This window comes from Phalacrocorax aristotelis, chromosome 3, assembly GCF_949628215.1.
Source record: "Phalacrocorax aristotelis chromosome 3, bGulAri2.1, whole genome shotgun sequence".
NCBI classification, from domain to species: domain Eukaryota; kingdom Metazoa; phylum Chordata; class Aves; order Suliformes; family Phalacrocoracidae; genus Phalacrocorax; species Phalacrocorax aristotelis.
Window position 1 is genome coordinate 61,335,456 of NC_134278.1, and position 14,236 is coordinate 61,349,691.

The 14,236-nt window shown below is 40.4% G+C and overlaps 1 protein-coding gene across 3 annotated transcripts in view; it reads left to right on the forward strand.

The window, feature by feature from the left end:
- TMEM200A (transmembrane protein 200A) overlaps positions 1-8,961 on the forward strand; it is a 61,996-nt gene extending 53,035 nt beyond the window's left edge. For all 3 annotated transcript variants that reach the window (XM_075087616.1, XM_075087614.1, XM_075087615.1), the window contains one exon: positions 5,796-8,961. In XM_075087616.1, coding sequence (XP_074943717.1) covers positions 5,812-7,287 — 1,476 coding nt within the window. In that variant the 5' untranslated portion in view covers positions 5,796-5,811 and the 3' untranslated portion in view covers positions 7,288-8,961. The remainder of the gene's footprint in view (positions 1-5,795) is intronic.
- The last annotated feature ends 5,275 nt before the right edge of the window (positions 8,962-14,236 follow it).

The window sequence follows — 14,236 nt, forward strand, 5'->3', positions numbered from 1 at the left end:
TGTGCTCTGCAGCTACTCTAGCGGGTCCCCAGCTCACCTGCCTCCTTCCTCCCTTCCTTCCTCTAGGCAGGCAAAGTCAGGTATGGGTAATGCTAGCAGCATAAATGCATTATATTTCTGTCTGATCATCAGTGGTAGCCTATTGTACTGGTAGAAAAGAGGGATCCATGTCCACCTGCGCTAATTTTGTCTGTCTGATAATTTACCTATGCCTTATCTTTGTATCACAGAGTGAATCTACTGTTTCTTTGTTGATTCAACCTCCTGACTTGGTTGGGAAAATACTTCATTATTTGCTACGCGAATGCAAGTCTAGTGGTTACTCACAACACTTTTGTGAAAGCTGTTTTAACCCTCTTTCTTGTTTCCTTTATGACAGCCTTTTCCTTAAGCATCTGAGCAACCTTTCCCCATACAGAAAGGTGATAAAGGAGAATCCCTTCCAGCCTCTCTGGCAGCTTTGGCTTGGGCAGCCAGTGTAATGTAAGGAAAAAGCAGATGTCAGTCCACATCCCGGGGTGATGCTTCTTTTATCATTACCCATTATGCATCAAATCTGCAAACCTTTCCTGCATGAATTTATTCCTCCAGCTGTAGTATTCTCTTCTTAAATAGGCTGCAGACCCTCTTGTGGCTCTTTACCCACCCATACTTCTGCAGATGTTATTGTGTTGGGTTTGGGTGGCAAGGTTTTGGTAGCAGGGAGGCTGCCGGGGTGGCTTCTGTGAGAAGCTGCCAGAAGGTTCCCCTGCGTCCGATAGAGCCAATGCCAGCTGGCCCCAAAACGGACCTACTGCTGGCTGAGGCTGAGGCTGAGCCCACCAGTGATGGTGGTAGTCCCTCTGGGATATAACATATTTAAGAAGGGGAAAAAACTGCTGTGCAAAAACAGCAGTTGGAGAGAGGAGTGACAATATGTGAAAGGAACATCCCTGCAGACACCCAGGTCACTGAAGAAGGAGGGGGAGGAGGTGCTCCAGGCACCTCCAGGCGCCGGAGCAGAGATTCCCTTGCAACCTGTGGTGAAGGCCATGATGAGGCAGGCTGTCCCCCTGCAGCCCATGGAGGTTAACAGTGCAGCAGATATCCACCTGCAGCCCGTGGAGGCTGTGACCCCATGGGAAGCCCGTGCTGGAGCAGGCTCCTGGCAGCACCTGTGGCCCCGTGGAGAGAGGAGCCCACGCTAGAGCAGGTTTGCTGGCAGGACTTGTGACCCCACAGGGGACCCACGCTGGAGCAGTCTGTTCCTGAAGGGCTGCACCCCATGGAAGGGACCCACGCTTGAGCAGTTCATAAAGAACTGCAGCCTGTGGGAAGGACTCACATTGGAGAAGTTCATGGAGGACTGTCTCCCGTGGGGGGGAGGAGTCCTCCCCATGAGGAGGAAGGAGCGGCAGAGACAATGTGTGATCAACTGATCGCAACCCCCCATTCCCCGTCCCCCTGCGCCACTGGTGGGGAGGAGGTGAGGAAATAGGGAGTAGTGTTAAGCCCAGGAAGAAGGGAGGGGTGGGGGGAAGGTGTTTTAAGGTTTGGTTTTATTTCTCATTGCCCTAGTCTGATTTGATTGCAATAAATTAATTTTCTTTTTTTACATTTCCCTGAGTCAAGTCTGTTTTGCCAGTGACAGTAACTGGTGAGTGCTCTCCCTGTTCTTATCTCGACTCATGAGACTTTTGTTACATTTCCTCTCCCCTGTCCAGCTGAGGAGGGGAGTGAGAGAGCAGCTTTGGTGGGCACCTGGCATCCACCACAGTTATCCAGGTCTTTCCCTTTGTCTCCATTTCTCTGTCCTTGCCACATGGCTCTCTGCAGGCCCTGCTGAGGCTACAGGCACCTGAGATAACAACCAGTAGTATCTGCTGAGGGGTCCATCTTTTTTTCATGCTAAGGGGACACATAACACCTGTTACTCCATTTGCTGCTGGGTTTTTTAAGGCGTCTCCTAGAAAGCATGCCAGATGCAGAGGACTGGGCTTAGCCTACAGACTGGCTGAAAGGTGAAGTACATCTTGCTAATGGCCACTGAAGAGGTTAGAACTGAAGCGTCAAGGGCCTGAGTAATTCTCTGTGCGAACAATGCAGAGAGAGAGCAAGAGCAAGCAGGAGCTGCTCTACAGAACCTCTACCAAGACAGGCTTTTCTTGGGTGATCTTTGAGCGGCTGACAGGGCTGGTGTCAGGGCCACTCTGTAACAACAGCACAATGCAAAGCAAAGCTAAATGTAGAGGTAAATCTGGGCTACCGCTTCTTTCAAGACTAAAACCCTAAGCTGTCCAGGCCTTTGGACCTGATGTTCTTGCAGAAGATGAAACAAACAAAGCAGCTATGAAGTTAGAGAGCGACTCAACATTTGTTCTTCAAGAGGAGCATGGCAGCTGTGGTGCTTTCATATCAGCAAGACAGTTGTGTTTTATAAAATGAATTACAGGCCTGTCCCTTTCTTTTTGTTCTGTATTCCTCATCCATTTTACCATTATTCAATTTGTTTTAGAGGCAGCCTGTCTCATTCAAAGTGCCACCAAAGAGATGCTGTCTGAGCTTTTAGTGTAAGCTTTATTTACCTCTGAGTCAGTCTTCTAAGTCTTTGCTTGTTCAGAAGTTTGAATTCAGACTTGAGGGTAAAACTAAACGTAACCACTGTACTGCGTTAAATAAGAGAAGCAGCATTTGTAATTGGTACTCATTATGGCTGTTATGTGGTGAAACTAAACAGATTTGCAGAATAAATCAAATGTATCTGCAATGTCACTTTATTCTAAATATAATATTTTCTAAAAAAAGGTTTCTATCTTAATATGTACTTTGTTGTAATTGGTTTCTGAAAAGCTGTCAGCATGAAGTGAAATCATCTCATACCAGTATGTCTGTTAATACCATTGGTTTTATTAGATGTAGAAGAGACCAAAATTCAACTGTTAATATTAAGTAGCTTATAAGCCTTACCAACACTGTGGCTTAATACAAATTATTATTTACACACCTGGTAGTGATTTTTTCCATGAAGAAGATATAATAATATTGATGTGAACTCAAGAAATAGGAAAGAGACTCTTTCTATGTATAAAATATGCTTGTATCTTGTTGCAGCCAGAGTTACTTTCCCCTGTGCCCAAGCTCTGATGCCTGTAAAGTGAACAGAGGAACATGTTCCCCTGAAATGCTGGGAGGCAGGCAGCCATGTGGCTTGAGAGACCTCGCTTTCTCTCTCACTTTCACTTTAAGAGATCTCAATTTCTGTCTGTCCTTCAAGTTGCTGGAGACCAATTAATAATGAAATTGAGATGTGGTTTTCCTGCAATTTTTGCAATATTCGCAAATCAGAGCTTTCTGTAGAAAGACACCCCAAGATGCAATTTTTAAGAATGGTTTTATTAGCTCTACTTTTCAGAGTTAGAGAGGAGCTCTTACTAAAGGTATGTTTAAAATATTTAGCAAGCAGATGTGAGCTTACTCTGTTCACCCTTTGATGCAATCCAGGTAGCTGTGATAAGCACAGTACAGTACGCAAAATAGCAAATGCTACCAACAGACAGAGTGTGGATTTAGCACTACCCTGCTATGCTGGTGCAGTTCCTTGGCAGCCCTGAGAATGGACAGGGTAGATTGATGTGTGCTTGTAAAATGCCACATGAATATGGAAACTCCTTGTCCCTGCCAAAGGTCTGATTATAGCTGAATGATTATTCATTTCTGTAAAGATATGCCATAATTCTCTTAATTTATTTCATAGAGAAAACTAATTACATTTAATTGAGCCATGACAAAATACGACAGCTTTATAATGGATAAGTCCTATTTATTCCTGTCTAGAGATTCAAAACATTGTTTTACAGAATAATAATCTTCTGTTTTGGCAGAAACCGTTAAACACATAGGCATATGAGAAAGTTTTGTTTTAATTTTTAAAGACTATCAAAGTCAAATAACTCTTGTCGATGGATTTTTAAATTGTTGCATTAAAAACAATAGCTTTTCACAAGGAAGTCAAAAAATTAATTGGCATTGAACTATTGAAATTGCCCAGATAGCATAAATATGGAAGTGAATTGCAAAGGGTGAGAATTTCCAGAGAGATTAGGAACATGAAACAAGTGAAATTTCTGAGATTTTTGGAATAACGCTATGAATTTCTCTTTCAGAAATTCAGAAAATGCTGTATACTTTTATCAGGTCTTTCCTTCATAAAGAAAAGTTAAGAGTTCCTCCCTCTTTGTGAGGAAGCACTCTGTGCTTCAGTAATGATGGTGCAGGGAGGGAGTTCAGGTTGCTACTCTTTCTGTCTGTCGTCTGAATTGCTGCTGAATACATAATGGTGAACGCTGGATACATTTTTTTCCTGGATTAGTCCTTCCACTTGGCCACCTGTCTCAAATTCCCTATTAATTTCATAATCAAGTTCATAATTGGTGGGTTGGACTAATTTCTGTTTGTAGATATTCATATGTGACGCTTGCATTGTTGGAAATCTGTGATGGTGTCCAAATATAGAGTCTGTCTGTTTCTCATACTATGATAGATCTAATATGTTTTTTTTTAACAGGTGCACTGCTAAGATTTTTTGGAAAATATAAATATTTTAAAAGATCTGATGAAAATTACTGCCTGTAAATTGCAACAGTCACCGGTTTGCTTTGACTCTGCTTTTCAGCCTCTGACATTATTCACCCAGTCCAACTTTAGCTTTGTCTCCTTGTGTAACCATCCCCAGCTTTGACATGGAGCCTTTCTTCATCTCTGAGACTAGTAAGGCCACCAAAGAGAATGTAATTTTTTTATACCTGGCTTACAGCATTTTACTTTTAGTCTATAATATTACCAAGTATTCATTCTAATATTAATTAATTAAGCTCAGAAACTATTTTTGAGTCTGATTATAAGATGCCTTCTAAAATAAAAAAAAAATTTCCTGAACTGTGTTTTTTCGTTTGTTATTCTTACTCATAAAAAACTATCAAACATGGCTTTCTCTTTTTAAAGCCATGCTGGTTAATGTTTCTTGTGTAATAGACAGCCAGGTATGAAATGAAAAAATTTCCTCATAAAATGATGAAGCTTTGAATTGATGAACTTGAAATTTATGAAGATTTCTTATCTGGTGAACTAAACTGAGCTACTTGATTTGTAGTCGATGAGGAACCAAGAAGGGGAGAAAAAAGATATAGATATGCATAAAAGAGGATCGGCTTTATTAGGAAAGAAAAAAATGATTCTGTAGTTGAGACTCAGGTGATCTGAATAGGCTTAATAAAAGCTTCTTTAAATGATGGAATAAATATGTATTTGAAATCTATAAGGAAAGATCTCTTAAAGGCGATTTGTAGAATGATCTGTATTCATAGCCATTGTATGCCACAGAAGTTTTTAAAAGAACTACTAGCTAAAGTGCTGAAATGATCTAAAACACATACAAGGTAATAACATATTATTGACTTTGCTGCAGACCAGTCCAGAGATAAATCATCTATTAAGACTTCTGAATATTTTCATCTTTTATCCTGATATATCACCACTAAGAGCGCTAACTTTCTGCTACTGTTTGTATCACTGATGGAAGATTTATTGCCTATATTTACAGAGATAAAAGACTCTTGCATATTTTTTTAAGATGCCATGCGAATCTCAATACTGTTACTATGTCATAACTGGATCAAGATATAGAAGCTTTTCTGAAGTCATTAATATTTTGAGTATGAAAAATTATCTACAGATTAACAAAGTGCTATTTATATTTGCAGATATAACCTTTACTTTCCTCAACATTTTTCCTTTTTTTTTTCCTTTTTTTCTCCCAGGGCACAATATAGAGCTATGATAGCAACCGGAGGAGTCATAACAGGACTGGCTGCCTTAAAAAGGCAAGACTCTGCCAGGTCTCAGCAACATGTAAACCTTGCCGCAGCACCAGCTTCTGAGGAAAACAAACCAGTTAGACGCCGGCCCAGGGCAGATGTAGTAATCGTCAGGGGCAAAATCCGTCTCTATTCTCCTTCAGGATTCTTCCTTGTTTTGGGAGTGCTTATCGCATTCTTGGGAATTGCAATGGCCATCCTTGGATACTGGCCCCAAAAGGAACAGGTTTTAGGATCTGAAGATAATCTATCTGTAAATGAAACCCAGGTCCTGAGCGGCCAAGGAAGTATTTTACTTCGTTTCTTTGAACAACACATGCATTCAGATAAGATGAAAATGCTGGGCCCTTTCACTATGGGCATTGGAATCTTCATTTTTATTTGCGCAAATGCCATTCTGCATGAAAACCGTGACAAGGAAACAAAAATCATACACATGAGAGACATATACTCCACTGTAATAGACATCCACACCCTGAGGATCAAAGAACAAAAGCAGCTGAGTGGTGCCTTCACTGGCTTGTTGGGGGAAGGAGAACTGAGGCACAGCGGGAGCTCGTGTGCGTCACGGCTGGCTGCGAACACAGTTGCACCTTTCTCTGGCTTCAAGGGTAGTTTTAGAATGGATAGTTCTGCTGAAGAGGATGAGATTACCCTAAATGAAGATAGGACCACGAGTAGCCTCCTGCCACCTTTGCTGACTGAGCAACGTGGTTCAGTCTTTGGACTTTACCCTCATTCCAGCAAAGCTTCAGATGACAAAAACACTAGCTCTATAAAGTGTGAAACAAAATCCATCGTGTCATCTTCCATTAGTGCTTTCACACTGCCAGTAATTAAACTGAATAACTGTGTTATTGATGAGCCCAGTATAGACAACATAACTGAGGACTCGGAGGTCACTAGGAGTTGGTCTAGAAATCTGTCGATGGATTCTCTGGCCATTCCACTAACTGATACCAATGAATCCTACAGACCAGCAGCTACCATGCTGCCACGACACAATTCATTTGTGGACACTCCATCCGATCAGTTCAAATCTTCTATGACTCTCGGACCAAGCACAGGAAAGCTTTTATCCCCCGGCGCTGCCAAGAAACAGTTTGGGTCCAACACATCTTTGCATCTTCTGTCTTCACATTCGAAGTCGCTGGACTTGGACAGGGGTCCATCTACGCTCACTGTCCAAGCTGAGCAAAGGAAACACCCCAGCTGGCCCAGACTGGATCGGAGCAACAGTAAAGGGTATATGAAACTAGAAAACAAAGAGGACCCGATGGATAGGTTACTTGTGCCGCAGGCGCCAGTCAAGAAGGACTTCACTAATAAGGAAAAGCTTCTTATGATATCAAGATCTCATAATAATTTGAGTTTTGAACATGATGAGTTTTTGAGTAACAACCTGAAGCGAGGAACTTCTGAAACAAGATTTTAATATTTAAATTCCAATTTAGAAGATGTCATACAGTATTTTTTAAAAATAAAACATTTTACCAAGTGTTTCCTTTTCAGTGAGACTAGTACAAGCCTGTTTTTAACCAAATGCTTAATAGCCTATGAAAATTGGCTTGTGTGAAGAGAGATCTTCATCTTTGTAATGCCAAGAGTTTTTTGTCTTAGTAATACACAGCTGCAATACTGTACATTATCATTGCTCAGAGAGTTTTGGTACAACTGATTCCAATTTTTCCCAAGCTGCCATTTCTTTTGTTCTATATAAGCATGTTACTTTCTGTTGATTTGACTCCAGAAGCCTGCATTAGGAAAAAAGCTCATTTTACCTGTAAGTTCTGTTTATTTAATGACTGCAAGAGTCTAAAAACAGTGCTTGCAGTCTAGAATGGGAAGCGAGCAGGAGCACATACTGGAATTGTCAAATCCAGACCGTTATCCTAGGTGTTGTCTTTCACATACGGTACATCTCGGTAACTGCCGTCTTGCCATTGTCATTGTGAGAAACTTGTTTACATATTGGAGTGGGTGGATAGAAAAGAGTGGCTATAATTAAAACCACTTTTGTGAATTCATTGTAACTGGTCGAGTTGAATACCTGTGTTGTGAATTATTAACTATGCTTTGTACAATAATCTTTCTGCATCCATTGTAATTTAATCCTGTAATTCTGGGAAAATTACATAAAGTAAGAAATCTGAAAATTCTTCTGGGATTAGTTCTCTAAACCACTTTGATTGGCAGCAGTTTTAAAATCGAAATATACAGATTCAATTAAAATGGTAGGAACATGATGAATGCCAACAGGATTTTAGAAACACGGTGTATAAAAAGATGTTATTGTGACACGCATCTCAAAAGAATAATGGAAAATTAATATATTGCCTCTCATTACAATAGCAAGAAGCTAAATAACTGGATCTCTATGTTCAAAACACGGATACAAAGCATAAAATTCAATATGTACACTAAGATAGTATGAAAGCCCCATGCCTAAATTTTGATTTATATATTTCACATAATTACGGGTGTGATGGTTCACTGGAGGCTTAGCTGTGGCAATTTGCATTACAAGATTTTGCAAAAGGAAGTGACATTTAAAACAATGTTTTTCTCAGCAAAGCAAGCTTCACGGTTGACAGTTGTAGGCTATTGCTGAAGAAAATGAGAATCTGAATGTGCATGCCAGAAGGTTTTTATGTATTTCATTAAGGTATTTAGGCCGTGATCCTGCCATGACAGCCATGCTAGAGAATGTCACTTCAAGCTGCAAGGCTCACCTACCAGGATGTTGGTCTTAACTGGTCGTTTTTGATATATTCACTTAACCTAAATACTCAGGAATTATTTTTAATGGCTTTTCCCAAAAAGAATCAAACCTGTTAAAATGTCCTTGCTCTTCAATTATGGAAGATGAAAGATAAAAATGTCACCTCTTTTCTTTTAAGGTTCAGCTCCATATTTCAACTGCGCGATGTTTATGTATCAGGAGCATTATTTGCTCAGTGAATTGAGGCATAGTGTTAACTGTTAGAACCTCAAGCCTATATATTGTAACAGAGTTGGCTAAATATTTTGCTATGAAGCTTTTAATAACTTTCTGGTTTGTGTTCTTAAGACATTTGCTATTTTTTGAAATAAAATGTCTATCTACATATATCCATTGTAAGACCTGTTTTTCCTCTGTGATCTCAAATCTTCCACATAAAAGTATAATTAAGTATCATAACATTGTATATAACATTGTGCTTAATATGTTAGCCCGCCACTAGAGATTTGTCAACAACTAATTGATTCCAATGACATTCCCACACATGTAAAGGCTGAATTTTTTTTCCACACAATGTGAAATGTATTCAAAGTGGCTTTGACATAAGGAAATTTTGCATTAAAAAAACATCCGGTTCATTTTAGTTTGGCAGTAAGTATTCTTACAAAAATGGAAAACAGTACTGAAGACATGAATGATGTAAGCTTTCATTTCCTTAACAGCAGTCTTAAATCATAGCCTAAAAGACTGGGGTTTGGGTACCATCATATGTGGGAATAGCGGTCCTTTTGTAAGTATAGCTGGGCATGAGCTTCTAATTTTAACATAGATACCTGGTACTGAAAAATGTACTCACCTTAGAAAAATATACCCCCTTGGGAGACGAAGATAAAACTCCTGACTTAAAGCAAGAAATCAAAATAGCACCATGCAAAGTGCTGTGGTGACCTGTGCCAGTGCTTGTTCTCCCTCACAGTAAAGGAATGTTATGTGATATTCATAGGGACCCTCCTGTGTTTCAGTGTGTGCCTTTTGCCTCTTGTCCTGTCACTGGGCACCAGGCTCTTTTCAGAGCCTGGCTCCTTTTTTTTTGCACCCTCCTTTAGGTATTTATACACACTGATAAGATCCCCCTGAGTCTTCTCTTCTCTAGGCTAAACAGTCTCTTGGCCATTCCTCGTGGGAGAGATGCTCCAGTCCCTTCATCATCTTTGTGGCCCTTCACTGGACTGGCTCCAGTATGTCCCCGTCTCTCTTGTACTTAGGAGCCCAGAACTGGACCCAGCACTCTGGGTGTGGCCTCACCAGTGCCATGTAGAGGGGAAGGATCCCCTCCCGCAAGGGTGATGTGGGACTTTGCATCCTTCCATATTCCTTTGGTGGGTCCAACTCAAGCTCAAGTCAGGAAAACTTCTAGATGTTCAAAAGGCCTGAACATAGAGTCTTCATATGTAGAAGTCAGAAACTGCAGTAGGGCAAAGACCTCTGAACCCTTTGCAATACATGAGGAGAGTTAGGAACCTTATGGTGGCCAAAATGGGGGTCAGGTACAGCTGGCAGGTAAGGAACTGGTGAAGACAAGAACACGCCTTAAACTTAAATTCTATCTTTAGGGCATAAGTCTCATATTTCATCTGTTGCTGATCCAGTTCACAGACTTTTTTCTTTTAGATTTCATTTCTGTTATTGATGCTCTATGCAGCCCCACAATGAGTTGCTCTGGTACAACTGCAGGGTGAAAAAGCAGCCAATGACAGGATGCTTTAAACTAGTTTTGTCATGGGAGAAAATAACTGTATAGCTACACCACAAGCATTTTCATGGAATAAGAAGCTAAACCTTACATCTAGCCAGAGGAAATGTTATGGTACTGCATCCTTTGTATGTAACAACTCCAAAAAGAAATAATTGAGATAGTGCAAGCGATGAGTTTGCTTCTTCCTCTGCTTAAGACTATTAAAAAAAATACATTTTCTACCTCTCAGATAAGCACCTTAATCACTACCTATGGATTAGACCAATGTTAAGGTCTGTCCCTCCCTCCTGGGCAAAGCTGTTCCACTCTGCTCATTTATTCGGCAAGTTTCATCAGGAAATAAAGGGCAAGAGTCTGCAGTGATAGAGCAGAAATACTGGGTTACATTGTCTCTTCCCAGATTGCTTCTACATTTTACGTGAAATGGCCGCTGGATAAAATCCTTCAAAGAGGCACTGGATTCTTGCCAGGTTGATATTTTAACCGCTCCCCTGAGGAGCCCAGTTTACTCTCCCTGTGAGCCAATGAACCTACCCCTTCCACGCAGAGCAGCGCAGAGTTCAGCAGGAGGGACTGGCAAATGCTCCGGCTGCTCAATTGCCTGCGGCTTAATGGATGGGGAGGTGTTGGCATGGGTTTTCTCAGCAGGAAAAGGACTTTGGCGTGATGTTACCCACCCTGATGGCTGCTCTAATGATTGGGCTGTGTAAAGGGTGGAAAGGCGAGCTGGCACCGCCAGTCTGGTTTTGAAAGAAAGTGAAATTTAGTGTTACAACTGAGCAGAATTTTTGAGGCTGCCATTTTTGCCGGTGAGCATCTATATCTGTCCCACCTCACGTATTAGATAGCTAAATAATTGTTTTTGCAGCCATATCAGAGTACCTTTCTCAGACCTGGAGCTGATTTCACTTATCCTTAAAATACAGCATTACTAGTCCTTTAGTTTCTGCTGAGTGAAATTTGGGAAATAGTTTTAACCTACAGCAGCAGTTTTCTCTCTGAAAAGCTTTTCAGGCAGCTTGTGGAATTCCTGGATTGCTTTAGTCTTATGCTCTTAAATTCTTTCTTTCTAGGAATCTTTTTCTGACCTTTTCCAGGAACTTCTGCCTTCATCTTCCCAGCACTACCTTCTTTTTTGTTAATTTTCCTACCAAATATGGCATTACGATGAACAAGAAGTCGTCTTTTAGCAAGACTGTGCGCGTGTATATATGAGAATGTAAATGGGATAAATGATCTATTATAATGTAGGAGTGCTTCAATTAGTATGATTTAACTACTCAAGGGCAAGTTCATGCCCTTTGTTTAAACCTTTTCAAATTAAACTCAGGAGCAAATTAATTGCAGTTATCACAGTTATCACATGTTTAACTTTTAGGTCACAATAATTAACTCATCAATATTCTATGTACGATGAGGTTGAGTTGTTTTGTGTTTTAGGACTCAGTATTTCAAATTAACCTCACTGGAGTATTTTATGCATTCAGCAAAGACCGGTTTTTAACAGAATTACTTGTCTGAATGGCAGTTGGCAGAATTATAGCCCTGAGTCTCATAAAGAATGGAAGTCTGATAGTTACAATACTTCTATTTTAGAATAGTTTGTTGAAATTTAAATGTAACGATCCACTGTATTAAACAAAAAGCAGTATGTCTAATCTGTTGTCTTCGTTCTAATTCAGGTAGAAAATGCTTTAGAGGAGAGTAATTTATGTAATCACTGCAGATTGTCCACAGGAAGAATCATAAAACTACTGTTGTCCCTTACCAGTTTTTATTCCAGCTAGTGTAATTATTCAGGATGGCATTCACAGAAACATCTAATCCATTTCTGAATCCCACTGAGCCCTTCAGTTTACTAACATTGTTTTTGCAAACTACTGCAAATTAATTATGAGTTGCCAATAAATAGATTTCCCTTATCAGTTTGAAATTCTTTATCAGGACTTCTATTTCATTCCAACAGCCAACTGCTCTCCTATTAAAAAATATACCAGGCATAACCTGATATCTATTAAAATTATATTGATATTTCAGGGCGGGGTGTTGGTTTTTTGTATTTTCAAAGAAATTAATCCAACTATTTGCTCAGAGTTTTCCTGTGATTCACCGTACAAGCAGTTTAGCATGCAGATTTTATAGGCAATACTGTATTTGTTTTGGCCTCTAATTACATGTTTTTTCACTTTTAATTTTAAATTATATTTCATTTCAGCCCATTAAGACAATTCCGTTTTCCTTCTGATCTCTTTCATATTGATAATACTTACCTGTTCAGGCCGTATGGGCTGTCAGCGCAGCCCAACAGGAGTAAGGTCTGTGCCTGGTGCCGAGGACCCGATGTCCGTACTGGTTGCATTTCAGAGGGCTTACTCCGCTAGCCCCCCCCCCCAGCCAGTTGGACTGAACATCCATTGGCAGCTGGAACATTTTATATGTTCCTGGAGGACATCTCCTCATTTTTTTACCTCTGAAAGGAGTCCAGTGTGTGCCTTGAGATTGCTCTTTGACATGAACTGAAGTGTGGTACACGAGGCCAAGTCAGAGGTTTGTTTCAAAGCAACACTACCGACCTGGAAAAAATGCTACTTTAGCCACACCCTTAGTGACTTCTGAGAATTACATCTACACAAATGTACGTTTTTCTTAAAACTGATAATAAATACCATTTGGTAAGATTAGTTCCATGTCAGATCCTTGAAAAACTCCACTAATTACCTCCCTGAAGCCTTATATATCCCCTACCAGTCCAACTTGTCACCTCCTCTAGTTTTCCTCCTAACTCTCTTCTCCAGCTTAGCTAATAATTTCATATGTGCTACTGTATGAAATGCATTGCAGAAGTCAGAGCAGATGAGATCTGCTGCATATTTTGTCTAGAAAATTATTTTTTCAGAAAGAGGTATCTGTTTAGCGTGGCATGATCTGTCTTTGGCTCATCTGCTCAGCACCTTATCCTATTTCCCATTTTCATCCTTGCCTTTAGTTCCTTGAAATTTATTTTTTTTTCCTCAAGCCTTCTACTGCCCAGATCATACAAGCAGGCTTGAGAGTGGACAGATAACTTCTCCCTTCCTTCTTTCTGCCATTTCATAAAAAGAGTTTAAAAGATTACTACTTTTAATACATGTAGCCGTCCCTCTTTCTGTCAGCTCAGTAGAGGTACTGAAATTCCTTGCTATGATATGTTCTGTGAGCCAATTTTTACAGGCTGCTGTAACAGAGATTGTGTGCCCCCACACCATGAGAGCATTCAGGGCTTGAGTTTAGCTTTCTCACAGGTGAGGATTTACACAGCTTCCATTTTCACACTTTCTTTTTTCCATTTTCCACACTTTCGTATCTCCCATTTCCAGATATTTTTTCCTACTATTCACCTTACCTTTCCCCCTTTTCTAATATAGTTAACCTAGCTGAAAAATGAGGTGAAGTATTCACTTAGTATGTAGGCTTAATCTGGCACGAACCTGTCACTTTCAGTGGTTTGGGGGGGTCGTTTCATTTAAATTGGGCTAGAGGGTAGCTGGATGTGACACTTCCCGCTTCGCGTCGTGTTCCCACACTCACCGTCTGCTCTGTTACATCCGTTTTCCCACTATGCTTGTGGGGTTTCTTTGGTTTTGTTTTGGTGAGCCGTCATTAATCCAGCTGGGTCTCAAAGCATCTCCAGAAGCTTCCTACAACTGAGGTGCATATTTGTGTGCTGCTGGTTTTAAAAACCCCCCTCTGCCTTACCTGGGAGTCAAATCACCAGCCTCCTTCCCTGGCTGATTTCAATAACTCCTTTTCTTCTGAAATTACCAAAATTTGTCCAGCTGAAATCAACACTCGGAGTCCCTCTGTAGTGTGTCTTTTTTGTTTAAAGTTAATTGGATCAGCTCATGAGCACTTGAGTTTCTAGGAGCA